This window comes from Chenopodium album, chromosome 10 (genome assembly GCF_948465745.1).
Source record: "Chenopodium album chromosome 10, dcCheAlbu1.1, whole genome shotgun sequence".
NCBI classification, from domain to species: domain Eukaryota; kingdom Viridiplantae; phylum Streptophyta; class Magnoliopsida; order Caryophyllales; family Amaranthaceae; genus Chenopodium; species Chenopodium album.
Genome location: NC_137843.1, coordinates 61,793,559 through 61,817,041, shown reverse-complemented (window position 1 = coordinate 61,817,041; position 23,483 = coordinate 61,793,559). Strand labels below are relative to the sequence as shown.

At 38.4% G+C, this 23,483-nt stretch overlaps 4 protein-coding genes across 4 annotated transcripts; 2 read left to right on the top strand and 2 right to left on the bottom strand.

The window, feature by feature from the left end:
* The first annotated feature begins 493 nt into the window (after positions 1 to 493).
* On the top strand, positions 494 to 10,284 carry LOC145562840 (ATP-dependent Clp protease ATP-binding subunit CLPT1, chloroplastic-like). The gene is made up of 6 exons (XM_081623248.1): positions 494 to 821; positions 923 to 958; positions 7,278 to 7,387; positions 8,866 to 9,045; positions 9,634 to 9,761; positions 9,857 to 10,284. Exons 1-6 carry the CDS (start codon positions 598 to 600, stop codon positions 9,890 to 9,892), a joined length of 714 nt encoding a protein of 237 aa, XP_081479374.1. The 5' UTR covers positions 494 to 597; the 3' UTR covers positions 9,893 to 10,284.
* A 487-nt stretch (positions 10,285 to 10,771) lies between these two features.
* On the bottom strand, positions 10,772 to 15,409 carry LOC145562841 (putative beta-D-xylosidase 7). Its single transcript, XM_081623249.1, has 6 exons — positions 14,917 to 15,409; positions 13,473 to 13,772; positions 13,202 to 13,371; positions 12,968 to 13,065; positions 11,898 to 12,665; positions 10,772 to 11,523 (listed from the first exon to the last, which is right to left on the bottom strand). The coding sequence occupies exons 1-6, from the start codon at positions 15,385 to 15,387 to the stop codon at positions 10,931 to 10,933; spliced, it is 2,400 nt and encodes a 799-aa protein (XP_081479375.1). The 5' UTR covers positions 15,388 to 15,409; the 3' UTR covers positions 10,772 to 10,930.
* A 2,237-nt stretch (positions 15,410 to 17,646) lies between these two features.
* On the top strand, positions 17,647 to 21,693 carry LOC145562838 (putative aminotransferase ACS12). Its single transcript, XM_081623246.1, has 4 exons — positions 17,647 to 18,140; positions 18,220 to 18,348; positions 19,851 to 20,008; positions 20,166 to 21,693. The coding sequence occupies exons 1-4, from the start codon at positions 17,748 to 17,750 to the stop codon at positions 21,016 to 21,018; spliced, it is 1,533 nt and encodes a 510-aa protein (XP_081479372.1). The 5' UTR covers positions 17,647 to 17,747; the 3' UTR covers positions 21,019 to 21,693.
* LOC145562839 (uncharacterized) lies at positions 21,124 to 22,616 on the bottom strand. Its single transcript, XM_081623247.1, has 2 exons — positions 21,684 to 22,616; positions 21,124 to 21,403 (listed from the first exon to the last, which is right to left on the bottom strand). Exons 1-2 carry the CDS (start codon positions 22,506 to 22,508, stop codon positions 21,299 to 21,301), a joined length of 930 nt encoding a protein of 309 aa, XP_081479373.1. The 5' UTR covers positions 22,509 to 22,616; the 3' UTR covers positions 21,124 to 21,298.
* Positions 22,617 to 23,483: the final 867 nt, after the last annotated feature.

Sequence of the window (23,483 nt, the reverse complement as noted above, 5' to 3'; positions counted from 1 at the left end):
ACCAAAGAAAGGCAGCAAGCTAAGACGATTGTATCAAATAAGAAAATAAAATGTTTGTCCCATGTTGAATCTTGAGAGATTTATTTATGTGAAAAATGAAACCTAAACAATTTAATATGAGTAGTTTTTATATTTAATTATAGTTGTGTGACATGTTATATGCCCGCAGTTTTAAGTTCTTAACCACTAAGACAAATTATAAATAGTGAAATGTTTCATGCCCGCAGTCTAAACCACTAGTAATTTATAATCGGTTAAATTTGGGTGATATTTAAGACTTGGGGTCGATTCCCTTCTTTCAACATGACTTATGTAGGGATAAATTTAGATCAGATTAGAAGAGCAAGAGTAGCTTATTTGGAATGGTAAAAATGTAAAAGTAAATATTGTAAAGTAACAATTTACTCCGTAACAAAGATGGTAACGAATACAGGATGGTCTTCCAAAAGATAAAGTGAGCCATTTCTTTGTTTCCCTTTCAATCCCTCCTCCAAATACTTCAACATCAGTAACCCAGAAACACTACTCTACATTGGAAACTATTTCTTCCAAAACACGCCGCTGAAAAACTACTCTCTCCATTTTGAAGAAACAAAAATGGCGGCTCATACTCTCACCTCATCTTCTCTCTCCTCCATTGCTTCTTCGTCCAAGCTTCGGAAAATCAATGGCTGTAATTTCTTTCTTCAATCTGCTAATTCAAGCAGTTTAGGCACCTCTTTCATCGGAAATCACCTCGCAATTCGGAAACCTAACCCTAATCGTTTCGTCTTGAAGCGACAATCCACGAATATGACAGTTTCTTTCAGCTTACCAACTAGGCAAGTTTCTGGAATTCAATTTTTCTTTTTCTTTTTATTTTAATTTGTTAATTATGTATTTTTTTCTTCTGACTTTTGAAGCTTGATTATCGTAATTGCAGTAGGCCGGAGGGAGTTCCTGCTGAGAAATCGCCAAAGTAAGTTTTCTTAAATTTTCGTGTTTAATTTTGTGTTGATTTGTCGTTTCAAATGATTAAATCATAAAGATTGAGTGAAATTGGATTCAATCTTTAGAATGAACCTTATTTTTGCATGTTTTTCTCAGGAATTGTTTTGATTTCCTATTTGTTTGAGGAGTGAAATGTGGATTTCTTGTGATATTTTGGATAATGTGGCTTATTTTAGGATTTAAATGCTTGTTTGAAGTGATTCTTTGAATGTGGATAGTGTTTCTGGAAAACAGAGTTGCTCCTGGGAGTCTTAGAGTATTCCTCGGGGTTACGGTAATAATGTCAAGATGTCTTAAGGCAAAAGTCCTAATAGTGTCCGAATTTCCCTCCTCTATGCCTTGCTGTCCGAGAGCTAGGCCTGCAAAAGAGAGAGAAGGTTAACTGCCCCGGGGGTGTGACCCGGGAAAGCCCCTCCGATGCTTAAGTCAGCGATCGTACTTTAGAGAGAGAAAGTAGAGAGAGAAAGTAGAGGGAGAATTAGAGAATTAGGAAAAAGTTACCATTGCTAATGATTGGAGAGCTATTTATAGATGTACTTTTAGGTGGCAGAAGTTGTACTTAGTTGGATAAATTAGGGGTAAATCCGTACTTGGTACTGACTAATGATGGGCTGGATAATGGAGGGGTATTTTCGTAATTCCAGGTCAATGGGCTTAGGACAATGGACTTAGCCCAAACATTTAGCCCCACGCGTGATGTGGGAACGAGATCGCATGAAGTTCGGATATCACGCGGAGTAAAGATAAGAGAAGAGTTGTCTGATATACCGGAGAGAATCCCGAGGTATACCCGAGGGCTAAAACAAGCCCCAAGTGCATCTGAGGGCTAAAAAGAGCCCCAAGCGACTTGCAAGGGTGAAAACCTGCCCCAAGCAATGCATTGAGAGTATTTTCATTCTGATGATTGAGCAGTTTGGGGGGCTAAGTCTGATGAGGGCTTAGGCACAACTGATGATTTTTCCCTTTTTAGAATATTTTTCTTCAGGTTGAGCTCCATGTATTTTGCTGAAGGCATGTCTTGTCTCCATTTCCCCTAGCCTTGGGGCTTTTTGAGATAAGCTGGCGATGATTCAATGCTAATTAAGTTTGTAATAAAGCTTTAATCCCTCAATGGTGATATTCTGGGCTCAAGTATTACTTTAGGCCCAGTTGAACCATGGTTTTGATGAGTTGCCATCTTCTTAGCTTGAAACATATGAACTCCCACCGTACTTGCATTTGCCTGGGAATATTGGAATTTGGGTTTGACTTTGATAATTTTTCTGAGTTTTTGAATTTTGAGTGTGAATGCGAATTCTTGCTGGGTGTGTTCGGTTTTGCGGGAATTTTCGGTTTTGTGTTTGAATTTCGAATGATGTAAGTCATGATGCCTGAATCGGACTTTGTATATATATATATATATATATATATATATATATATATATATATATATATATTTTTTTTTTTTTTTTTTAATTCTCGGGTAGGCTGAGGTGAGGAGAGTTGAGGGGGGAGCCAAGTCGAATGCTCGGCTTTTGCTGAAAGGTTGCTCGGTGCTGTCGAGGGGGTTATGATGCGAACGCCGAGAGAGTGAGAGATGTGAGCGTGAGAGCAGGTGTCTAGGCCGAGGGATGTGCCTAGGCTAAGGGGGTAGCTAGTGCGAATGCCGAGAAAGTGAGTGATATTTTTCGAATTTTCTGGGGGTATTTAGTTAGAGTGTTGAAGGGCTGCTAGGTGTCGCAGGGGTGTGAAAACCCGAGTTGAGGGAGACGCTGAGAGGGTAGCAGCGTATACCGAGGGGGTGAGTGTGCGGAGCAGGCCGAGGGATCCGAGGGGTTTTCCTTGAGTGGTGCACTCGGTCTATTACCCCTAGGAGAGGGTGAGCTATGCATAGCTGAGACTTATGTTTAAAGAGATAGGGCATTTACTTAGAAAAATTTGAGATGAGAGGATAGCTTTGCGGTTGGATAGCTGAGAGGAAAGGCGATGGCCGAAGGCCTTGCTAGTCGAGCCGAGTGTCAGACCGGGGATGCCCAGGGGGTGCCTGGCGGGCCTTGGTGCGCGACAACCCCGAGAGAGATAGAGAGGTTTGAATTTTACCCCCGGGGTGAGGGATCGGTGAGGTGAGAACATTTGGCTTTTACTTAGAATTTTTTGAGAGGAAGGGTGAGGTGCGCTACCCCGGGGTGAGGGAGTCATACCCCGGGGTGAGGGAGCATTGAGTGAGAGTGAGAAGAGGGCATGCTCTCCGGGGTGAGGAAGCTAACCCCCGGGGTGAGGGAGCTATACCCGGGTGAAGGAGTATTGAGTGAGAGTGAGAAGAGGGCATGCTCTTCGGGGTGAGGGAGCTATACCCCAGGGTGAGGGAGCTATACCCCGGGTCAAGAGTGAGAGTGAGAAGAGGGCATGCTCTCCGGGGTGTTGGAGCTATACCCCGGGGTGAAGGAGCATTGAATGAGAGTGAGAAGAGGACATGCTATCCGGGGTGTTAAGGTAGTTTGAGAAATAAAATCAAGTGACTTATACCCCCGGGCGAAGTTACTTTGAGAAATAAACCAAGTGACTTATACCCCCAAGTGGGAGTACTTTAAGAAATAAATCCGAGAGCTTTATACCCCGGGCCGAGGCACTTTGAGAATAACCCAAGAAGCTTTATAGCTCTAATCAGAGGTACTTGAAAAAAAATAAACCAAGTGACTTATACCCCCAGACGGAGGTACTTTGAGAAATAAACCAAGTGTTTTATACCCCAAGCCGAGGTATCTTGAGAAATAAACCAAGAAGCTTTATACCCCAAGCCGAGGTATCTTGAGAAATAAACCAAGAAGCTTCATACCCCGAGCGGAGGGAGGCTGAGAGAGTGATTGAATAGGCCGAGCGGAGAGAGGCCAAGTTGAGAGAGTGATTGAATAGGCCGAGCGGAGGGAGGCCAAGTTGAGAGAATGATAAAATAGGCCAAGCTAAGAAGGTGATTTAATAGGCCAAGCGGAAGGAGTAAAGAGAATACTCTATGCTGAAAGATGCTGATGGGCTTGACTTGTCATGTTGAGGCCTCCTCTAGGCTGAGGGCCTGGCTTCAAGTACCAAGAGCTTGCTCGAGCTGGGTGTATTAGCCAAGAGTCGGCATGCATTATCTTTGCTAAAAATTACCCAAGGTTGAGGGGTGATATAGATAAGCCGGGAGCTAAGCCTTAGATAGCGACGCTGAGAGCCTGGGGTATGCCTTGTTTTGAGTTTGTCACAAACCCAAGATAATTATTTTTCTCCTAATTGAAGCTTGATGACTATCTCTAACTTTTAAATTTTGTTGATGTTGTAGAGGCTAGTCCCCGGGGTGCGCTTGACTTGTATTGAAGAGATCTTCCGGCCGAAGTAAGCCTCCTAATAAAAATAGATGAGAGGTATGCTATTCCCATCATAGGGATAGGTTGGGGGCTAAACGAGCCCTATGTTATTGTTATAAGTGAGGTACGCTCTCCCGAACCTTGAGATAGGCTAGGGGAAAAACGAGAACCTTGTTATAGATGTATGAGAGGTAGTTCATCCCAACTTTTGGGATAGGCTGAAGGGAAGTACGTTATCCCAAATCTTGAGATAGGTTGAGGGCTAAACGAGCCCCTTATTATATATGTATGAGAGCTAGGCTATCCCAACTTTTAGGATAGGCCGAGGAGAAGTACGTTATCTCAAATCTTAAGATAAGTTGAGGGCTAAACGAGCCCCTTGTTATATATGTATGAGAGGTAGGCTATCCCAACTTTTAGGATAGGCCGAGGGCTAAACGAGCCCCAAGTTATAAATATATGAGGGGTACGCTATCCCAACTTTTGGGATAGGCCGAGGGCTAAACGAGCCTTTTGTTATTTTAACGATTCGCCAGGACACTATCTCAAACATTGAGTATAGGCTAGCATTTTGCCCCAAACATTGGAACAAACTTGTTATTGATAACCTTAGTTAGCGACCCATGGTGTCTTGTACGAAAGAAGGACCGGTGCTTTTTGAGAAGATAATAAAAACCCGAGATTTTAAAGCTTTAGGCAGCTATGTAGATAACCATCCCGAAAAATGAAAATGATGCACTATTAAAAGAAATAACTTCTAGTATAAGTTCTTATTGCCCCTAGGGCATCATTATCATTTGAGAAGTTGCTCAGATACAACACCGTCTTAAGTCCGCATTCCAAGCATATCGGTTGCAGACTCCACCTTGTAGATATTCATGATAGATGGGGAAGGATAGCTTAGGACCTTGCAATTTGGAACTTGTGAGTGGAAGACCCTCGAGTGAATAACCTCCATGATCTAGTAAAGTTCATATTGAAAAAGGGTGCTTTCATCTTAGCATAGCTCTTAGCTAGGCACGCCAAGGGATTGGTAGAAGCATATCCCTCGGCTAGGCATGCCGAGGAGATGATAGGTTCATATCCCTCGACTAGGCATGATTTGGGGTTGTTATATGCATATCCCTCGGCTAGGCATGATGAGGATATGATAGAAGCTTGTCAAGGAGATGATAGAAACATAGCCCTCGGCTACGCATGTCGAGGAGATGGTAGAGGCTTAGCTCTCGGCTAAGAATGCCGAGACGGTTGATAGAAGCATAGTCCTCGGCCTGAGGTGTTGATAGAAGCATGGTCCTTGGCTAGGCATGTCAAAGGTTTGATGGAGGCATAGCCCCCGGCTAGGCATGCCGAGGCGATTAATAGATGCATAGTCCCTGGCTAGGCATGCCGAGGTATTGATAGAAGCTTGGTCCCCGGCTAGGCATGCCGAGGAGATGATAAGAGGCATAGCCCTTGGCTAGGCATGCCGAGACGATTGATAGAAGCATAGCCCCCGGCTAAGCATGCTGAGGGGGTACCCAGGCAAGCCGAGGGGATATGCTAGCAGACCGAGGGGGTATCCTGGCAGGCCGAGGGGGTATGCTGGCAGGCCGAAGAGGTAACCAGGCACGCCGAGGGGGTATCCTGGCAGGCCGAGGGGGTATGCTGGCAGGCCGAAGGGGTAACCAGGCACGTCGAGGGGGTATCCTGGCAAGCCGAGGGGGAATTCTTGACTCTTGCTGGGAGTTGGGAGTTTGATGTGGTTGCGAACGACGAGAGTCTTGGCGTTGAGGCCGAGAGGAAGCTTGATGGAGCTGGGACAAGTGAGGTTGAGGATTAAGCTGTGGAGCGTTCCCCAGCCTACTTGGCTCTCCTCTTGGGTTGACAAGTGCCCTTAGGCGTTCCTCAATGTTTTTGTTGATCTAGGCTGCCAGCTTATCCAAGTCTCGGCGAGTGACTACCAGAGGGTTGTTCACCTCCCCAGCGGGGTCGCTGCGAGCTTGGGGTAATATCTCCTCGACTACATGAGCATGTCTAGTCAAGAAAATCGGAGCTTGTCTAGTAACATCTTGATAGGTGCTGCGGGGACGCCTAGTGTTCACCATGACTTTTTGTTTGTTATCCCCACAGACGGCGCCACCTGTTTCTGGAAAACAGAGTTGCTCCTGGGAGTCTTAGAGTATTCCTCGGGGTTACGGTAATAATGTCAAGATGTCTTAAGGCAAAAGTCCTAATAGTGTCCGAATTTCCCTCCTCTATGCCTTGCTGTCCGAGAGCTAGGCCTGCAAAAGAGAGAGAAGGTTAACTGCCCCGGGGGTGTGACCCGGGAAAGCCCCTCCGATGCTTAAGTCAGCGATCGTACTTTAGAGAGAGAAAGTAGAGAGAGAAAGTAGAGGGAGAATTAGAGAATTAGAAAAAGTTACCATTGCTAATGATTGGAGAGCTATTTATAGATGTACTTTTAGGTGGCAGAAGTTGTACTTAGTTGGATAGATTAGGGGTAAATCCGTACTTGGTACTGACTAATGATGGGCTGGATAATGGAGGGGTATTTTCGTAATTCCTGGTCAATGGGCTTAGGACAATGGACTTAGCCCAAACAGATAGGAATTGCCAATTGCTAGTATGATGTTGTGCTTCTTACAAATTCATTTCCTTAAATCGTGCTTATGTATAGTATGAACATCATCGAATTTTGCTATATCTGTTTGAGTTCAAAGATTGAAGGCTTCTTTCATTTTAGGTTTTGTAAGAAATTTGGAAGTTGCCGTGATAATCTATATTTATTTCAGTATTATATGGGTTTGTGTTTGTTGATATGCCCCTTTTACTTTGTATATAAGGAGCATCCTGATTTAGTTTTTATGTCTTCATGTTGCATTTGGAAAGGGTTGTTTTCGTGCCTGTTATGTAAGCTCATCTGTTGTCTATAGACTTTGAAATGCTTGCTTAATTATTGTTTTGTTTCCAAGCTTGAAGCAGATGGTCTGCAAGGGCTATAAAGTCATACGCTATGGCTGAACTGGAAGCAAGAAAACTAAAATATCCAAACACAGGGACTGAAGCGCTTCTGATGGGGATCTTGGTTGAGGGTTCGTATGGTTGAGAAATTTTGCTCTTTTATGTTTTCTAGTTCAATATATAAAACTATTCTTCCTTCACATGATATTTGATAGAACTTTAAAATTGACATTAGTTGAATTGCTGGGTTGTATATGAAGTGATCAGTCTTTCTTAATAATGTTTACTACTACCTCCCTTTCGTATTATATGCAACTTTGGCGTATTATTTGTGAGATATAAAAAATTCCAAAGTTGCATATAATACGAACCGGAGGTAGTATAAGAATTTGGTTATCCTTAGGTATTCAATCACATCGCTTTGTGCGATAATCTTGGTAGCCTTTGGCAAGAAGTTTAAAGATGCCAGGGGGGGGGTGACTAGGCAGATCAACTTGCCCAAAATACCTTTTAGTGTTCTTTGACTCCAGTGCAGCCTTGAGCTAAATCAATCATTTTGGTTTATTGAGATGACTTAGAAATTTAAGTGTATAATTTGGTAGTGCTAAATGTACTGGTTTTTATTTATTTATTTATTTTTAATTTTTTAATTGAATTAGAAAATTGTCATTCTTGGAGAAGAATTGTTCAACCAAGTCATTCACATTGGACCTTATTGGATTGAAGCTATGTTCTTAGAAAAGAAGGGTTAGAAAGTAATGTCTGACTTTTGTCATTGTGGAGAGGCTTACTGGGAAATTTTTACTTTTTGTAATGATGCCTGGTTTATAAGGTAAATATATTTAGAAATTATATTTTAGTTAGGATTTTGCGTTATACAATGAGAGAAAAAAGAATTATATTGTGGTTTATCAAGCATTTGAAGCCTCGGTGAATTAAACCTCAATTTTTTGTGAAGTACTTGAACATGATTGTTGCTCTCTTGTGATGAAATTAGTTTGATAGATTAAAAAATTGGATTTGGTTGGATGGGGTTGACAATGATTGTGTGGGAAAGTAACCAATGGAAGACATTTAAGAACGAATATTACCCAATAGGAGAATTTGTAATCTTGGAGGGTGATGAGACATGTGAGAGTTGTATCTTGTATGTTGTATCCCACATTGAATACGTACAGTAAGTGTCATTTTCTTAGAGAGGACAATCATGCAAATTGCAATAATAAGGTCCAAATCCGAGACTAATTATGCAAGCAGATGGATTAAATAATAACTATAGATGCACTTTTGGCGTGGATGCCCAGTTTGTGTTCAATTTAATGTATGGCATGTGTCATACATGATTGGAAACTCTTTCCACCCCCCCCCCCCCCCCCCTATCCACGACATAGATGTAGTTTCACCTGGAGCATTGATTTAAAGAAACTCTTACTTGACCACCAGCTAGTTATCCTCTTAGTTTAGTTTATACCTTGTAAAATTTCTATTACGTTCACAGTTTTTAAAGGATTGTTTACTTGGACCCCCAACACCTGCGGTTTTGTTTTCTCTTTAAGGCTGATCTGTATTATGTCACCAGCTAACATAGTATCTTACTTTATGTGCCTAGGAACAAGTCATGCTGCAAAATTTTTGAGGGCTAACGGCATCACCCTTTTTAAGGTGCGAGATGAAACTGTCAAGTTGCTTGGAAAATCTGACATGTACTACTTCAGTCCTGAGCATCCTCCATTGACTGAACCAGCTCAGAAGGCTCTCGATTGGGCTGTTGATCAGAAACTAAAGTCAGGTGGTTACTTTTATTTCATTTATCACGAGTGTTTATAATTTAATACCAATTTATGTGTATTAGACCATGTGAATGATATGATGCTGTATCTAGGTTACAGGCTTACAGCCTTTCAATGCTCAGGGTATTGTTGGCTTTCCGTAGCAAGTAGAGCTATTACTTTTTCTTTATTCAAATACCATACATTCGAAGCTAGCTCTTCTATAACATCTAACATAACCAGAAATGTATCTATCTACCTTTATGCTTCTATGTAGTATTAGCTTATTCTTTCTCTAATGCTACTGCAACAGAGTTCTTATTGTTTTGGATAACAGAATCTTCTCCTTACGTCATCCCATTAACAGAAAATAGTCGTAGCTTTCTCTAACCTTTCAAATTTTCTGATTGGCGTTGCTCTGTCTATGTAAAACCCTGTACTTATTCTGTTTTGCTCCTTTGTCATGGAGGTGATGGTGGTTGTGTGTCAGTGAAAATATGTGCTATGGCAATTCCTTCTGTAGTTGTATTCAACAGAGCCAGATCAGCATTAGCTATCTGAGCAAAATCAAGTTCCTAAATGGCTAAATCTCTTCATTGGCAATGCAGGTGAAGATGGAGAAGTTACTGTGACTTATTTGCTTCTCGGACTCTGGGAGCAAAAGGAGTCTGCTGCTCACCAGATAATGGCAGATCTTGGTTTCAATGATGAGAAAGTAAAAGAGCTTTCGAAATTTGTGAGTCCTTGACAGTTTTCTGAATTATTACTCCCTTTTCTTTTACATCTTAGTGATCTTATTTATGTGTATTTTTATTATATTGCTCTGCACAGATGGATAAAGACATTGTGTTGGCTCATCATAACTAGGCTGTTTCAGAAATTGAGATCACCCTCTACTGCTACCCTGCAAACTCTTGACTCTTGGCAACGCTTTTTGGAAGTACATGTCTCATGCTGGAGAGGAGCTTTGAAGCTAAATGCATCTTTCCATTTGATCAATTCGGATTTTAGCAAACTGAAGTTGCAGATCTTTGAGCAATTAGTTAGCTGTAGACAGAAGAGTTCCATGGAGAAATGTCAATAATATGCTTTGTTAGTTACTCCTTACATCCGCATTTATACTTACCTTTTATTGTATTCCCATATCAAGATATAGGTTTGTTCCTGGGAAATAGAGGTTTGGTGCAAACTGGTTGGTAGAATCATTGTATTTTATCAATTCGATTCAGTAATATGGGTTTTTGGAGTAGAAAATTAAATTGATTTTCTCATGCTTGATATAAAAATCTTTTGCCTTACCACTAGTCTGCAGACTAGCTGAAACACTAGTAAATGCTACTGAGTAGCACACCTCATTTAGCTAGCAAATTAATGAAACTTGGCTGGCATTCCTCGTCTCATTTTGTACCCAATTATGTCTTGAGGTCATTTCTGTGCCTCTCCACCTGCCTGCCCAATGCCATCCCCAGTAGGCCAGTACATTGGTTGTCTATGATTTTGTTACATCATCTGCATTCATCGATAGTCTTCAACAACAACACAGCCTTAGTCTCAAAATGATATCGATAGTCTTCAACAACAACACAGCCTTAGTCTCAAAATGATATCGATAGTCTTGTATCAAAGGGGGGAATTAGACTCGACGTGAGACACAAATTATACATGGGGCATGATCCCAAACCATCACAACTATGTTCAAAGGAGGTTCTTAATTGAGATTTGGGAATGTAGGGTGAAGAAGACAGATAAACCCATGGAACCATGATATCAGCCTCTTGAGTCTTGACAAAAGCTTATTGTTCTGATATCTGTAGTATTACACTGAACTAATTAATACAGTCAAACTGTCAAAACTAGGAAAATCTCTGATTAACTTTGCAGCTCCCAAGCAGTGTTTCAATGAGCTCATGCAATGGTAGTGATCTTGTAAGTTGCCTCTCCTACAACCAGGAAATATACGCCTTTGTCCATTGCCATCTGCCCCTCCTTGTTAGCCTTACTTAGGTGCTTGCACGGACTCACAGAAAACTCTATTTCGCTTTCCTGTCCCCCATTCAAGTTCACTCTCTTAAACCCAGTTAATTGTTTTATGGGGCTGTCATCATTCTGTTCACTTGTCCTCACAAAAAGTAAAACAGGATGTCTTCCTGCCATTTTCCCAGTATTTTTCACTCTGACAAAAGCTGAAAACTTCAGTGTCTCACAGAATTGTACACCCAGCTGTGAAACCAATATGGGCCAGGTGATGTTTGAACTCTTGAGAAACTGGTTAGTATGTGGTTCCTGATTCAAGTTAATTTTATCTCGAGTAACTGTCGTGAACTCATAAGAATAGTTTGAGTAGCTCAGCCCATACCCGAATTCATAAACCTTCTTGCCTTGGTAAAAACGGTATGTCCGCCCTGGATAGCCAGAAGATTTGTCTGGCCTCATCCTCATATCTGTCATTGGTACTTGAACAAAATCTTGTGGATACCATGTCACTGGAAGTCTCCCACCTGCAATTAACCAAAAGTATAAGGACCTTCATAGGTAGTTTTGCAAGTTTGTTTGTTTGTTTTTATTTTTTATTTTTTATTTTTTTTTTAATACATTTGCTAGTCCAAACTCCTTTTTTTTCAACCCTGTTAAACTATAAAAACAAATAATTCAAAATCTTACTTGATATTGTATTGCATTTATCCTCTCAGATATGGCAATAAAAACTATAAATGTGACTAATGATTTCTGAATCTTGATTTAAGCCTTTAAATAAAAAATTAACTAAGAAGTTTTTATTTATTTACTTATTTTTATTTTATTTTTTATTTTTTGTGACAGGGTCCCTAATCATTGAAGAGACTAAGCAAAAAGTGGTTAGCTATATAGTCACCTGGATTATGATCACCAAAGATGATTTCTGCAAGGGCAAGTCCCCCGGATTCACCAGGATAACCAGCCCATAAAATGCTTCCAACTTTTGTGTCATCCCTAGTGAGAGAGATATCAACCGGGCCACCACAAAGAAGCACTAGCACAATCGGTGTCTTAGCAGCTTCTGCAACACTTGCTATAAGACTTTGCTGCTTACCAGGAAGAACAAGATCAACACGATCTAGTTTCTCCCTCTCCTGTGTTTGATCCAAACCCATCACCATAACAACATAATCAACCTCTTTAGCTAGCTCCACTGCTTGTTCAACTTCAGCAGATGAACATTCAACTGCATTGCACCCTGAATGATACTTTATATTCTCAACATAACTTTGCAATGCTTCGAGAATTGTTGTAGTTTTGCAAGGAAAACCTTCATAGTTACCAAGAAGAACTTCAGGGGAATTAGCATTGGGGCCTATTACAGCAAATGAATTGGTTTTGGCTTTTGGCAGCGGAAGGAGATTGTTGTCATTTTTAAGGAGTACTATGCTGTTTTGGGCAGCTTCAAGTGCAAGATTCTGATGCTCTTCTGAGCAAACTTGTTCTGGACCAATCTTCCCGAAAGATCCATCTATCCTTGGATCTCCATCGAAAAGGCCTAATCTCATTCGAACAGAAAACAGGTTGTTGAGGGCTTGATCTATTTCTTCTTCTGCAACTTTTTTCTGAGTGATTGCTGATTTGGAATACCGTGATGTGTAAGATCCACATTCCACATCCATCCCTGTAATCCCAACAACACACCGCAGAAAATGGTAAATATTTCTTACTTTTCAGCTGTTATCTATTCTCTTTCAAATCTCAGTAGATTAATGAAAGGAAAGGCTCAAACACAACACAATTAGAGGAATACATGAATTATCAGACTGCATATTTTTGGTTGGTTGTTTTCAATCATAATAATAAATTGCTTGTTTTCACTGTATAAATGCTTACTATCTTCAAATATTTTGATAATATTGAACTAAGGTAGCTCCTATCTGAACTTATATTTACTCCGAAAACAAAGCATCACTTTAGATATACCTGCACTTAGAACAGCAGCAACTGCATCTTCTGGTGTTTTAGCATATTTCTGTTGCTCAAAAATTATTGGAACTGCATTACAGTCTGAGACTATGTACCTAAGAATCAATATAAGGATTTCCAAAAACTGTCAAAAGATGGAGCCACCATTTAGAGTAGTTAAAAAAAAAAAAACAAAAAAAAAAAAAACAGCCATTTAGAATACAAAATAAATGATATATACATGCAAGCTACCCATCAAAATGCCATTGTCCTCTAGCTGTGTCTGTTAGGAAATCATGATGAGCACAACTAGGGATTCCATTCACACGATTATACGCACACATAATCGAGCTGGCTTGACCTTGTTCAACACAACTCTGGAACGGGGGTTGGAATGTGTCTGCCAAATCTTGCTTAGACACCTTCAAAACCCACATAGGCAGATACAAAGAGTAAAATACTTGGCCAAGGGTAATACAAACATACATAAAGGAAACAAGAGTCAATGATTGTATCTTTTTACCTCTGCATTGAAGGTATATCGAGTGATCCCGTGCCAATTATCCAAGTCATGAGCTGCGAAGTGCTTACAGCAAGCAGAAGCTTGAAGATGCTTTGATATCTTATCCCCTTGGAAGGTATACCCTTGCAGCCCTCTCACATAGGACACTCCATATATAGAAGTCAGCAAAGGGTCTTCTCCAGGGGTTTCCTGTCCTCTTCCCCACCTTGGATCCCTAAATATGTTTATGTTTGGTGCCCAAAATGTCAAGCCTTTGCCTTGTCCTACATTGAACATCGCCCTTGCTTCAGTTGCAATTGCCTTCATTCATACGAAAATTTCAAAATTCACTTACATTTTACACAGAAGTGTGATGATCATTTAAACTAAGCGTAATAGGACCACAACAACAAGCCTATTTATAAACGTGTTAGTTAGTTGAGCTCTGAGTTGTTTAAGATCACCCAGCTTTTAGCATACAGTTCATCATGTATGACCTTGATTTCCTTTTCTTGAAGGAATAGTTTAGAATTCTAGTTACTGGCAATAGAAAATTTAGCTATATGTTTAAACTATGTTGATGGTGCAATTTAAACTAGATTAGTGACAAATAATTTTGAACAACCAGATTGTACATTTTTCGATTGCGGGGCACAAGAGACGAACTTGTTCCTGATGATTGACAACCCTTTTTTTTTTGTTTAGATACATAAGGAAGCACACAGACATTCATACCTAGATTTTGGTATAGCTCCCCAAGACTCTGCATTAGATAGCTTTCTTGTAGACAATAACACCAATTTGCACAATAGTCATAGATTGTGTTGATGCTAAGGAGTTTGTGGCTTTGTTTATAGTCTAAATTACCTTGATGTGTTTCCTATAGTAATGGAACTACAACTTCAACATTTCATTTATTCTCATTACCACTCAAGAAATATGGATGATATAGATTTATATTATCATGAACACTTACCCAAAATAAATTAGACTATTATTTAGTTTTTTATAACCCATTAAACTTTGACTCATTTGAGTAATTTTCTTCTTTAGAAGTTTGTGTTCTCATACATAATATTAGAGGTGACAATTGTATTATTCTAAGTGCACAATTGTATGGGTCAAGTTATATTCAGAGGAATCTTTCTAGTTTGGATTTAGATTAGATATCCTTTGGATATTTTCTATTTCAATTCCAATTCAAGCCAATTCCAAATATGGGTCAAGTAACGTTAGTCGGATATGTTTAGTCAGGTCTATATAACATTAGCTAGATTACTAGTCTGTAAAAAAATAAAACATTCCTTTTTACCTTTAATACGAAGTATTAAAGATTCAATATTATAAAAAAAATACTATCTCAGTTACAGGTTATGTTCAACGATTAGACATTTTAACTCTCTACTTTATGTCAAATCATTGCACATAACGGGAGTAGTAGATAAATGATGATAACGTAACTCACCCGTGCAATACGATACCAAAGTTGAGCATCAAAAGAAGAAGCGGTAAGAATAATTTGAGGAAACATAGTTGCCGCTTTAATAGTAGCAGTTCCATTAAAAATAGTTCCATTTCTAGCAAACGTACCATTGAACCGGTACCCACGGCCGTGTCTTGACACCCCATGAAGTGACTCGGACCACCACTCGTAAACAGGGATACCGAGTCGTGGAATCGGTGGGACCGAGTTGGTTAGTTGGGCTATCTTCTCGTCTAAACTGAGTCGACTCACAAGGTCCTTGACTCGTTGATTGATGGGTAATTTGGTGTTGCAAAATGGGTAGGATTTTGTTGATGGGTTTGATGGGTCACAAGCGAAGAGGGGAGGAGGTGGGACTGAGTTGACTAGGGCGAGTTGAAGGAGTGTTGTGATAATGAAAAGGTATGTGATAGTGGGGAGGTGAGTGGTTGCTTCACTTCTTTGGCCGCTCATGGTTGTTGCTTAGTGGGTGCTAACTGATGCTAAGGAGTGAGATACTTATATAGAGAGGTGTGAAAATCTGAACCAACCTAATTCGATTCGATTTGATTTGATTTGAAAGTAACTTAAAACAAATTTTGACTTATATGGGTATAATGATTTGTATGACTCAAGTTCTAACTAAATTCGTCTCGATGAGCCCAATCGAACCCGACTCAGTGACTCGAATTGACATATTTCACTTGTAGAGTATACTAGTTTTCCCCTATACCTATTTGATTGTGTCATTGCATGACCTTTGTGGAGTATAAATATTTACTGAGTAAATGTGGTTTTAATGTATTGTGTGGTATTGGATTTATTTTAATTGTCAACTTTTATAATATCATATACTTTTTTTTTAGTGTAACGAATTTGAAAATATTTAAGTTTTGAACTGATTTTGGTGATTGTAACAAGTCAGATGAGACAAACTAAAAGGGAGTTGAGAGTGTTAAGACATCTATATTATGGTGCATTACTATTCTTTAACTAATTTAATCTCCTCTTATGTATGTCAATATTGTAACCTAATGAGTGATTTTTATTAAACTACTTGAAAAACCAATTGTCCTCTTTACCATTAATCCGTCTTCTTGGCCTTGTACTTTATAATTTGGGGGGATTTAAATTGATAATTTAAGAATTTATGATTGAAGTAATCCTTTATTTACATCATTAGTAATTAATCCTATATTCTATTGTATTCATAATTGAAAATTTTCTTCTTATTCAAGTGTTCATATTACAAGTAAATTTTAGTTCATGGCCTCCAATTTCATTTAAAAATATCATTTGTAGTTTTTGTCTTCCGCATGTCAATTTATATATACGGAAAAAAGATTACACACTTTTACATGTATGTGGTACCTTGTGCATGTATCGGCATGGAAGCACCGTTAGGAACATAGGACTAGGACAATAAAAATTAAAGAAAGGTTGTTCAAGATATAAAGATAGATAGTGATGACGATGTTTGATGGAGCATTAAGGTGGTATGCAGCCTGGAAAAAAGAAAGTGAAGTTGTAGTGTTGTGCAAGTTCACCATAATACGTTTGAATTGGAGACAAGACCCTTTTCCTTGTATTTCGGATCACAAAAGTATGGGTGATGGGCCTTGCTTAAGCCGATTGAATATGATCCGCTTTTGTTTGCTCCTCTCTACGATCCACCCATTTACCATAATAGATAACCAACTAACAAATGCACTATACACCCTCCGTTTTAAAATACTTCAATTTCTCCATGTGTCGGTTTTAGGAGAATTTAGAAAAAGTTTTAATGTATGGAGGTAATGGGTTAGGGAGAAGAATAAAAAATTGTAAAAAGCAAAAGTAGTTGAGAGAATTGGAGAAGAAAAAATATGATTTATGTTGGGTCTATAAAGTGAGATAAATGAATTAAGTATTGTAAAGAATTTCCAAATAAGGAAATGAAACAAGTATTTAAAAACGGCCAAAAAAGAAAAGTGTGGCAAGTATTTAAAAACGAAAAGAGTACTAAAATACTCGTATCAACATTACAAAATAAACAAACAGTGCCAATGTCATCAAGAATCCATGTACACCAATATTACCATGTAGTTCAACCAAATCAAAATTTCAATAATCAAATATATCCCATAAAGACACAAAAAAACAAAAAAACCATTCCAAATCCTTCAAATTAAAACCCTACCCACCAAAAAGTGAGTCACTTCAAATTCAAACCAATAAACCTAATTCAAAATTCAATATTAATTTTCAACTTTAAAAAGGATTTACTTCCAACATTCTTTTTCTTAGCAAGTATATTCCCTGTATTAACAAAATACAATACTCCCCTTATTTTTGTTTAAGTATTCTATTTTAATTGGATACCTATGAAGTATGCCAATATAAAACTTTAACCAATAAAATGTGAAATTATCAATTAGTATAAATAACAAAAAAAAAAAAAAAACCTACTCCATAAAATCCAAAAATTATTTATTGAGATGATTTCAACAAGTAATTACATGATTATATACAGAGTATTTTTCTTTTAGAATCAACACGTTAAAAAAAAATCGACTCCTTCTCACATGTTCAGGTAACTAGAAATAACATGAAAAAGTACATAAAACAAAAATTAGAAAAACAACTCAAAAAGATTCCACACAAATACAAGTAATATCCCCCTAAAATCTCTTGACAAGTTATTCTCCCACCTCACAAATCCTCAATCTCAAATCTTCCATCTTTACATGACCTCACTCCACTCTCTCTCCTCCAACACCAAAACCCAGAAAAAAACCCAGAACATCATCAACAATAAAGACCCCAATTTCCCAGGTACCCCAAAACCCCCTGCAATGAGGCTAATTGTGCCATTACAAGGGGTTGTTCAAGGTAGGGGTGGCCTTATTTTAGGCTCAATTATCCCTTGTGCTCTTTTCTACTTCTTCCAACTTTACCTTAAGAAGAATCGCAACAACAACAACAATCAACCTCCTCCTTCTTCTTCATCTCCTCCAACTCTCTCTCCTACCTCCTCCAATGTCGAGCTTCATCGATCTTCTTCTCGCCCAAGTCTATCTTCTTCTCGTTGTTCTATTGGGCCTGCTCGTCTTTCTTCTCGGGCTTCTGTGCTTGCCGGGCCCAATGATTCTGCTTACTATTTGGGCCTTGATAGGGCCAGGAAAGATGCTTATCATGAAATTGATAATCCCAATGGGGTTATTCAGCTTGGTTTGGCTGAGAATTTGGTGGGTTTACTTTATTTCTTGTTGGGTATTTTTGATTTTGATTGGGTGTTAATTGTTTTTTGTTTTTGTGGATTTTTAGTTGTCGTTGGATTTGATTGAGAAATGGGTAGCAGAGAATTGGGACGGTTCGATGTTGAATGGTGGTGAATTGGGGATTAATGGGATTGCTACTTACCAGCCATTTGATGGGTTAATGGACTTGAAAATGGTAAATTATTTTTTATTTTTTTGAATTTATGTTATTTTTATGTATTTATTATTGGTTAAAGTAGAATGTTGTTTTTCCTGTCAAAAAAAAAAAAAAAAAAAAAAAAAATTGCTGCTTTTGATGATGATTTTGTATTAGATAACCCCAGTCATTATTGCTATTTTGCAATGTAGGTAAGCCTTTGTGATTAATGATGCATAGTTCATTAATAATTACACTAAAAATGGAAAGTTTAGCTATTAGGGGCTATTGTTTGAGAACTTTTTGTGCTGAATGATTTGGAAATTGGAATCAATTGCATTTGGGCAAAAGTTGGCAAATTGGGTTGGTTTGATGTAGTAGAATGATTTGGATTAGTTGAAATTGTCAATAGCTGAAAAAGATTGGTGTGACATTAGAGACTAATAGTAATAGTTTAAGAAAGATGTAATATTTTGATGGATCAACACAACAAGCACTTGAGAGAGTTTTGTAAGAAGTTATGCTAGGATATAATAGAGTATATTCTTAGTCAGGGAAAGAACAGGGAAGTTGATCTAAACTAGCTTATATTGAAACTGGAATTGATATTGAATGAAGAGTTGGCAAGGATAATTTCCTTGTCAAGGTGATTTACTAAAGCAAATGACCCGATTCCTGAATTTAGGCTATCTGTTTACTCCACTAAAGGTTATATTTGTTTCTGAGCTAGCTGTCTAGGATGTAACAGGTCGTGACATCTTTTTTTTCTAAGTCAATTGCTGGATCATGAATTTTGAAGGATGCATATACCAATGATGATTGTAATGATAATCTACTTTGCACAAGTAACTCACCTCTTCCCCCCAAAATTTCTCATATTGTAATCAATTTAGTCTTTAAATGTTTATTCAGTGAACGAAATTGGTCCTATTGTGGAGAGGATTCTTCATAGTTAAGTGAAAAGACAGTTCAAATTTTGGAATTATTCTTTTTGTACTTTCTAAACTCAGAGAGATCGTTTCTAAATCTTGCTCTTAAATCACCTAGGGAGCCAGGAACTAGGATTGAAGATTAGCCTGATTTATTCCGCTAAATTGTATCTGAAAACTAGGGCTGCATTGTAAAAAGTTGAATTACGAACATTTGGCATGTTGTCTTTCTACTATTCTTGCATGTTCTGGAATTTAGGCTTTCAATAAATCATTTTATGCTGTGTGTTTTGGTCAACAAACACTTCTAAATGCACATAGATGTCCCATCTTTTTTATTTTTATTTAATTTTATCTTATTTTTATTGCTCCGTATTTCCTTGTTAGAGGCCTTCTTAAATTGAATTGCATGTAATTATTACAAAGTCATGCTAAATTGTTAATTACTCAAGTGATGTGCTCCTCTATGCATCTCCCCTTCCTTAACCTGGCTCTCTATTCATGAACAAACTTATGACTAATTCCATGTGATTGTCAATTTGTCACAATTCAGGTGTGCAATTCTATTTTCTTGAAAATTTTGAAAGTGATAGGTATCTTGTTCAATTGTAGGCAATGGCAGATTTCATGTCTAGGGTCATGGGGGATGTCTTCTTTGATCCGTCACAACTAGTATTGACGTCTGGTGCTACTCCTGCAGTGGAGATACTATGCTTCTGCCTGGCAGACCATGGGAATGCCTTTCTGATTCCTGCACCATATTATGCTGGGTACTTATCTATTCCTGTCTTATCTTATGAGTTAAAGAACATTATTTTTCCTACATTTATCAAAACCAGTTATATTGTCCTTGTCCATTTACATAAAAAATATCAAAATACACGAACAATTAGATGAAATGGCAACGACTAACATGGAAGTCTACAGTTTTGACAGGGACTTGGTGCGTACTGGAGTGGAACTAATACCTATACATTGTCGTAGTTCTGACAACTTCACATTAAGTAGTACTGCCCTCGACCAAGCTTATAATAATGCTAGAAAACGAGGGCTAAAAGTTCGTGGGATACTCTTCTCAAACCCTTCCAATCCTGTGGGCAATATACTCTCAAATGATACACTATATACCATTTTAGACTTTGCCAGGGACAAAAACATTCACATTATATCTGATGAAATATTTGCGGGGTCAACCTATGGGGATACAGAATTTGTGAGCATGGCAAAGATTGTTGAAGCAGAAGACTTTGAGAAGAATAGGGTTCATATTATTTATGGACTGTCCAAAGATCTTTCTCTTCCAGGTTTTAGAGTTGGGGCCATCTATACCTTTAATGAGAACGTATTAGCTGCTGCAAAAAAGCTTGCCAGGTTTTCTTCTATTTCTGCTCCTACACAGCGCTTAGTAGTATCAATGCTGTCAGATAAAAGGTTCATTGAAGAATATATGGAAATAAACGAAAAGAGGCTAAAGAGGGTGCATGACTCCTTTGTTGCTGGTTTAGATCAGCTTGGAATACCTTGTGCAAGGAGTGATGGAGGATTATACTGCTGGGCTAATTTTAGTGGGCTAATCAAGCCCTACAACGAAAAAGGAGAGCTCGACTTATGGGAGAAGCTGCTGACTGTAGGCAAAGTAAATTTAACTCCAGGGTCATCCTTTCATTGCATTGAACCTGGGTGGTTTAGGTGTTGTTTCACTGCGGTAGCTGACAGAGAAATCCCTTTGATTATGGCACGGATTAGGAAAGTTTGCGAAAGCTGCAAATCACCCCGCTAACGTGCTGTGAGTTTCAGTATTTTTGACTTCCTGTGAATAATCAATTGTCTAGCAAATTCGTCAAATAAACATCACCTAGTGGAAAGGTCGTTGAAGAAGGGAGATAAATGGAGAAAATGTACAGATATCATATTATTAGCCAATACAACACAGAAAGATCTTTGATAGTTTTTATATGAAACATGTCTAGAAGAGAAGATATATGGAGACACTGAATAATTCACTCCTACAAATATGAGAAAATGGTTTCTACACAAAAGAATATCCATGAAGTGCTTTCCTAAGAAATTCTTAATGCCAGGAAGTCCTCCCTCAGCATTTTCACTAGTCCTCCTCCACTGGCCACAATGTTGAAGCATCCTTGAGGTTTCTTCTTTGTGAAGTCCTGCCATTTTCCCACCAGGCAAGTAAATTAGCGAATAGTTTTTGTATATATGGAGGAAATATTAAAGACCATTTGGCCAATTTTGTCCATCTGTAGAATATGAGGAAGTATATAACTTGGGATTTTTTTTTTTCCTTTCTCAGTTTTTAAAAAGCATTGGTTGCTAAATAGCCATTTGTTTTGATCAATCTAGAAGGTTATTCCCTAGTAGATTGCAATTGTACTGTTTTTGACATGCATAGTTTTATGCAAATTTCTGTAATATTATGGATTAGATTACCTTTTGCTGATATTGTTTCTTCATATTAACTGCCTTTCGGCGACAACTTCTTCTACGACTCTGCATTATCAGCTCTCCCAGGGTGCATGGCCTTCTAATCACGCCACTTTGTCTGCCATCACCACCGAGTTTTTTATGTGCTACCAAAGTAGGAGGTTTCTTCTCAGGAAGCCTAATTTTCTCTTCAGGGGTCTTTCTTTTTTCTAGAAATCCAGATTTGGGTGGATATAAAGGAAAGAAGTGTGCCAAGAAAGCAGAACCCCTCAAGCTTATATCTCTAGTTGTACAACTATTTGGAATACTGCTGCTTTCTGGTGAAAAAGGAGCTTCCATACACCCGTTACCCTGATGTTCTATATAAGGGTTTCGGAGGGGTGTGAGGCGATTTGCTAGGAGAGATGGAGCAGAGCAAAAGGAATCTTCTGATTGGACACTCATTGCCTCAAAATCCAACTCTGACATCCAATCTCGGTCTTCATAATCATCACCATAGGAGCTATCTTCTTCATCGGTCTCATCCTCATACTTAGTAAAGTATGCAGGAGGTAAGGGTAAGCTCCTATTTTCCGGTATTGTTTCTTGATTCTTTTGTTCTGTTGATTCCTGAGCAAAACTCCGAAGTGGAGTCCCTGGTTTCTCCTCCCATTTGAAGGGGATTGAAGCAACATACTTCACTGGGAGGGGAATAGGAGTAGTAAGCTCGCGCTTTGGCATCCAATCCTTTTTGGGTGCTCCCGGTTTATCTTCCCAAATAAAGGGTACCGTAATTTGTTGCTTGATTTTCTTTCCGCACTCATTTTGCTCATGGTTTTCCTTATCTTCCATTGTAGGAAGGGAAAATAAGAGTATGAATGGATGAATCTAGTGCCTGGTGTTATCGTGGTATGTTGAGTTTCTTTTTATAGTGAAGTTGAAATATAGTTAGTGGGTTAGAAATTAGTGGGGAATTCAAAGTTAAAATAATCTTTTTGATTAACTGTACCATCAACTTAAATTTCTCTTGGTTGGGATTTTGCCAAATTGGGTTTGGTCTACTGAATTCTGCCCTCCACTTAGTTAATGCTATCTTACTTCCCAAATCTTCTCTTTCAGAAGTCTTTGACACTTGGATAAAAAGGTTGGTGCACTTCCAGTCTTCAATCATGCTAATAGCTTCTCTCTTGATAATGGGAATTATAAGTTACAAAATTTTATGCAATTGTATCGTTAAGGTATGGACTTGCTTGGTAAGACTCTTCTCCTACACTCCATATTTTAGAGGGTCGAGGTTAAAATCTTACAAAGTAAGGGTGCTTTGGTCTTGAGGTCTGATTAGGATCTTTCTTACTCCGTTCCTTTTTAAAGAAAAATGTTTTCTTGGATATGCAATTTTATATTTGATCATTCATTGTTTTTATTATAAATATAAAGATTTTATGTCAGGAATTTACACATTTTAACTCCAAGAGCTAAGCATAATTTTGAATGAAGGGCGTAACAAGAAAAAAAAGGGATTAAAATCAAAAAGATATTCAAAGAACCTTACATTGATTTATGGTCCAACAGTGGTGTGTTTGATGGAAGAGCAATGAAGGGAATTTCAATATGAATTTAGACCCTTAATTTGAGGGGCAGGTTGTATTAGGTACCTATTAAGAGGATTTTATTGTGACTTAATTAAATGATTTATTTTACTTTTGGATTATTATAGAATTTCATTTGACCCCAAAGACCACTGCTTCAGTAGTTTACCCTACAAAAACCTAACCAGAAGAACCAAAGGCTTACCTTACCTACAAATTAAAAGTATCATAAATTAAT

Coding starts and splice junctions, on each gene's coding strand:
- LOC145562840 (XM_081623248.1), top strand. CDS start 598: ATGGCGGCTCATACTCTCACCTCATCTTCTCTCTCCTCCATTGCTTCT. Junction 822..922: donor TCTTTCAGCTTACCAACTAG/GCAAGTTTCTGG, acceptor TCGTAATTGCAG/TAGGCCGGAGGGAGTTCCTG. Junction 9,762..9,856: donor TAAAAGAGCTTTCGAAATTT/GTGAGTCCTTGA, acceptor TGCTCTGCACAG/ATGGATAAAGACATTGTGTT.
- LOC145562839 (XM_081623247.1), bottom strand. CDS start 22,508: ATGGAAGATAAGGAAAACCATGAGCAAAATGAGTGCGGAAAGAAAATC. Junction 21,404..21,683: donor AGAAACAATATCAGCAAAAG/GTAATCTAATCC, acceptor GGAAAATGGCAG/GACTTCACAAAGAAGAAACC.
- LOC145562838 (XM_081623246.1), top strand. CDS start 17,748: ATGAGGCTAATTGTGCCATTACAAGGGGTTGTTCAAGGTAGGGGTGGC. Junction 18,349..19,850: donor GGTTAATGGACTTGAAAATG/GTAAATTATTTT, acceptor GTTCAATTGTAG/GCAATGGCAGATTTCATGTC. Junction 20,009..20,165: donor CCTGCACCATATTATGCTGG/GTACTTATCTAT, acceptor GGAAGTCTACAG/TTTTGACAGGGACTTGGTGC.
- LOC145562841 (XM_081623249.1), bottom strand. CDS start 15,387: ATGAGCGGCCAAAGAAGTGAAGCAACCACTCACCTCCCCACTATCACA. Junction 13,066..13,201: donor GGACAATGGCATTTTGATGG/GTAGCTTGCATG, acceptor ATTGATTCTTAG/GTACATAGTCTCAGACTGTA. Junction 11,524..11,897: donor CTTTGGTGATCATAATCCAG/GTGACTATATAG, acceptor GGTTAATTGCAG/GTGGGAGACTTCCAGTGACA.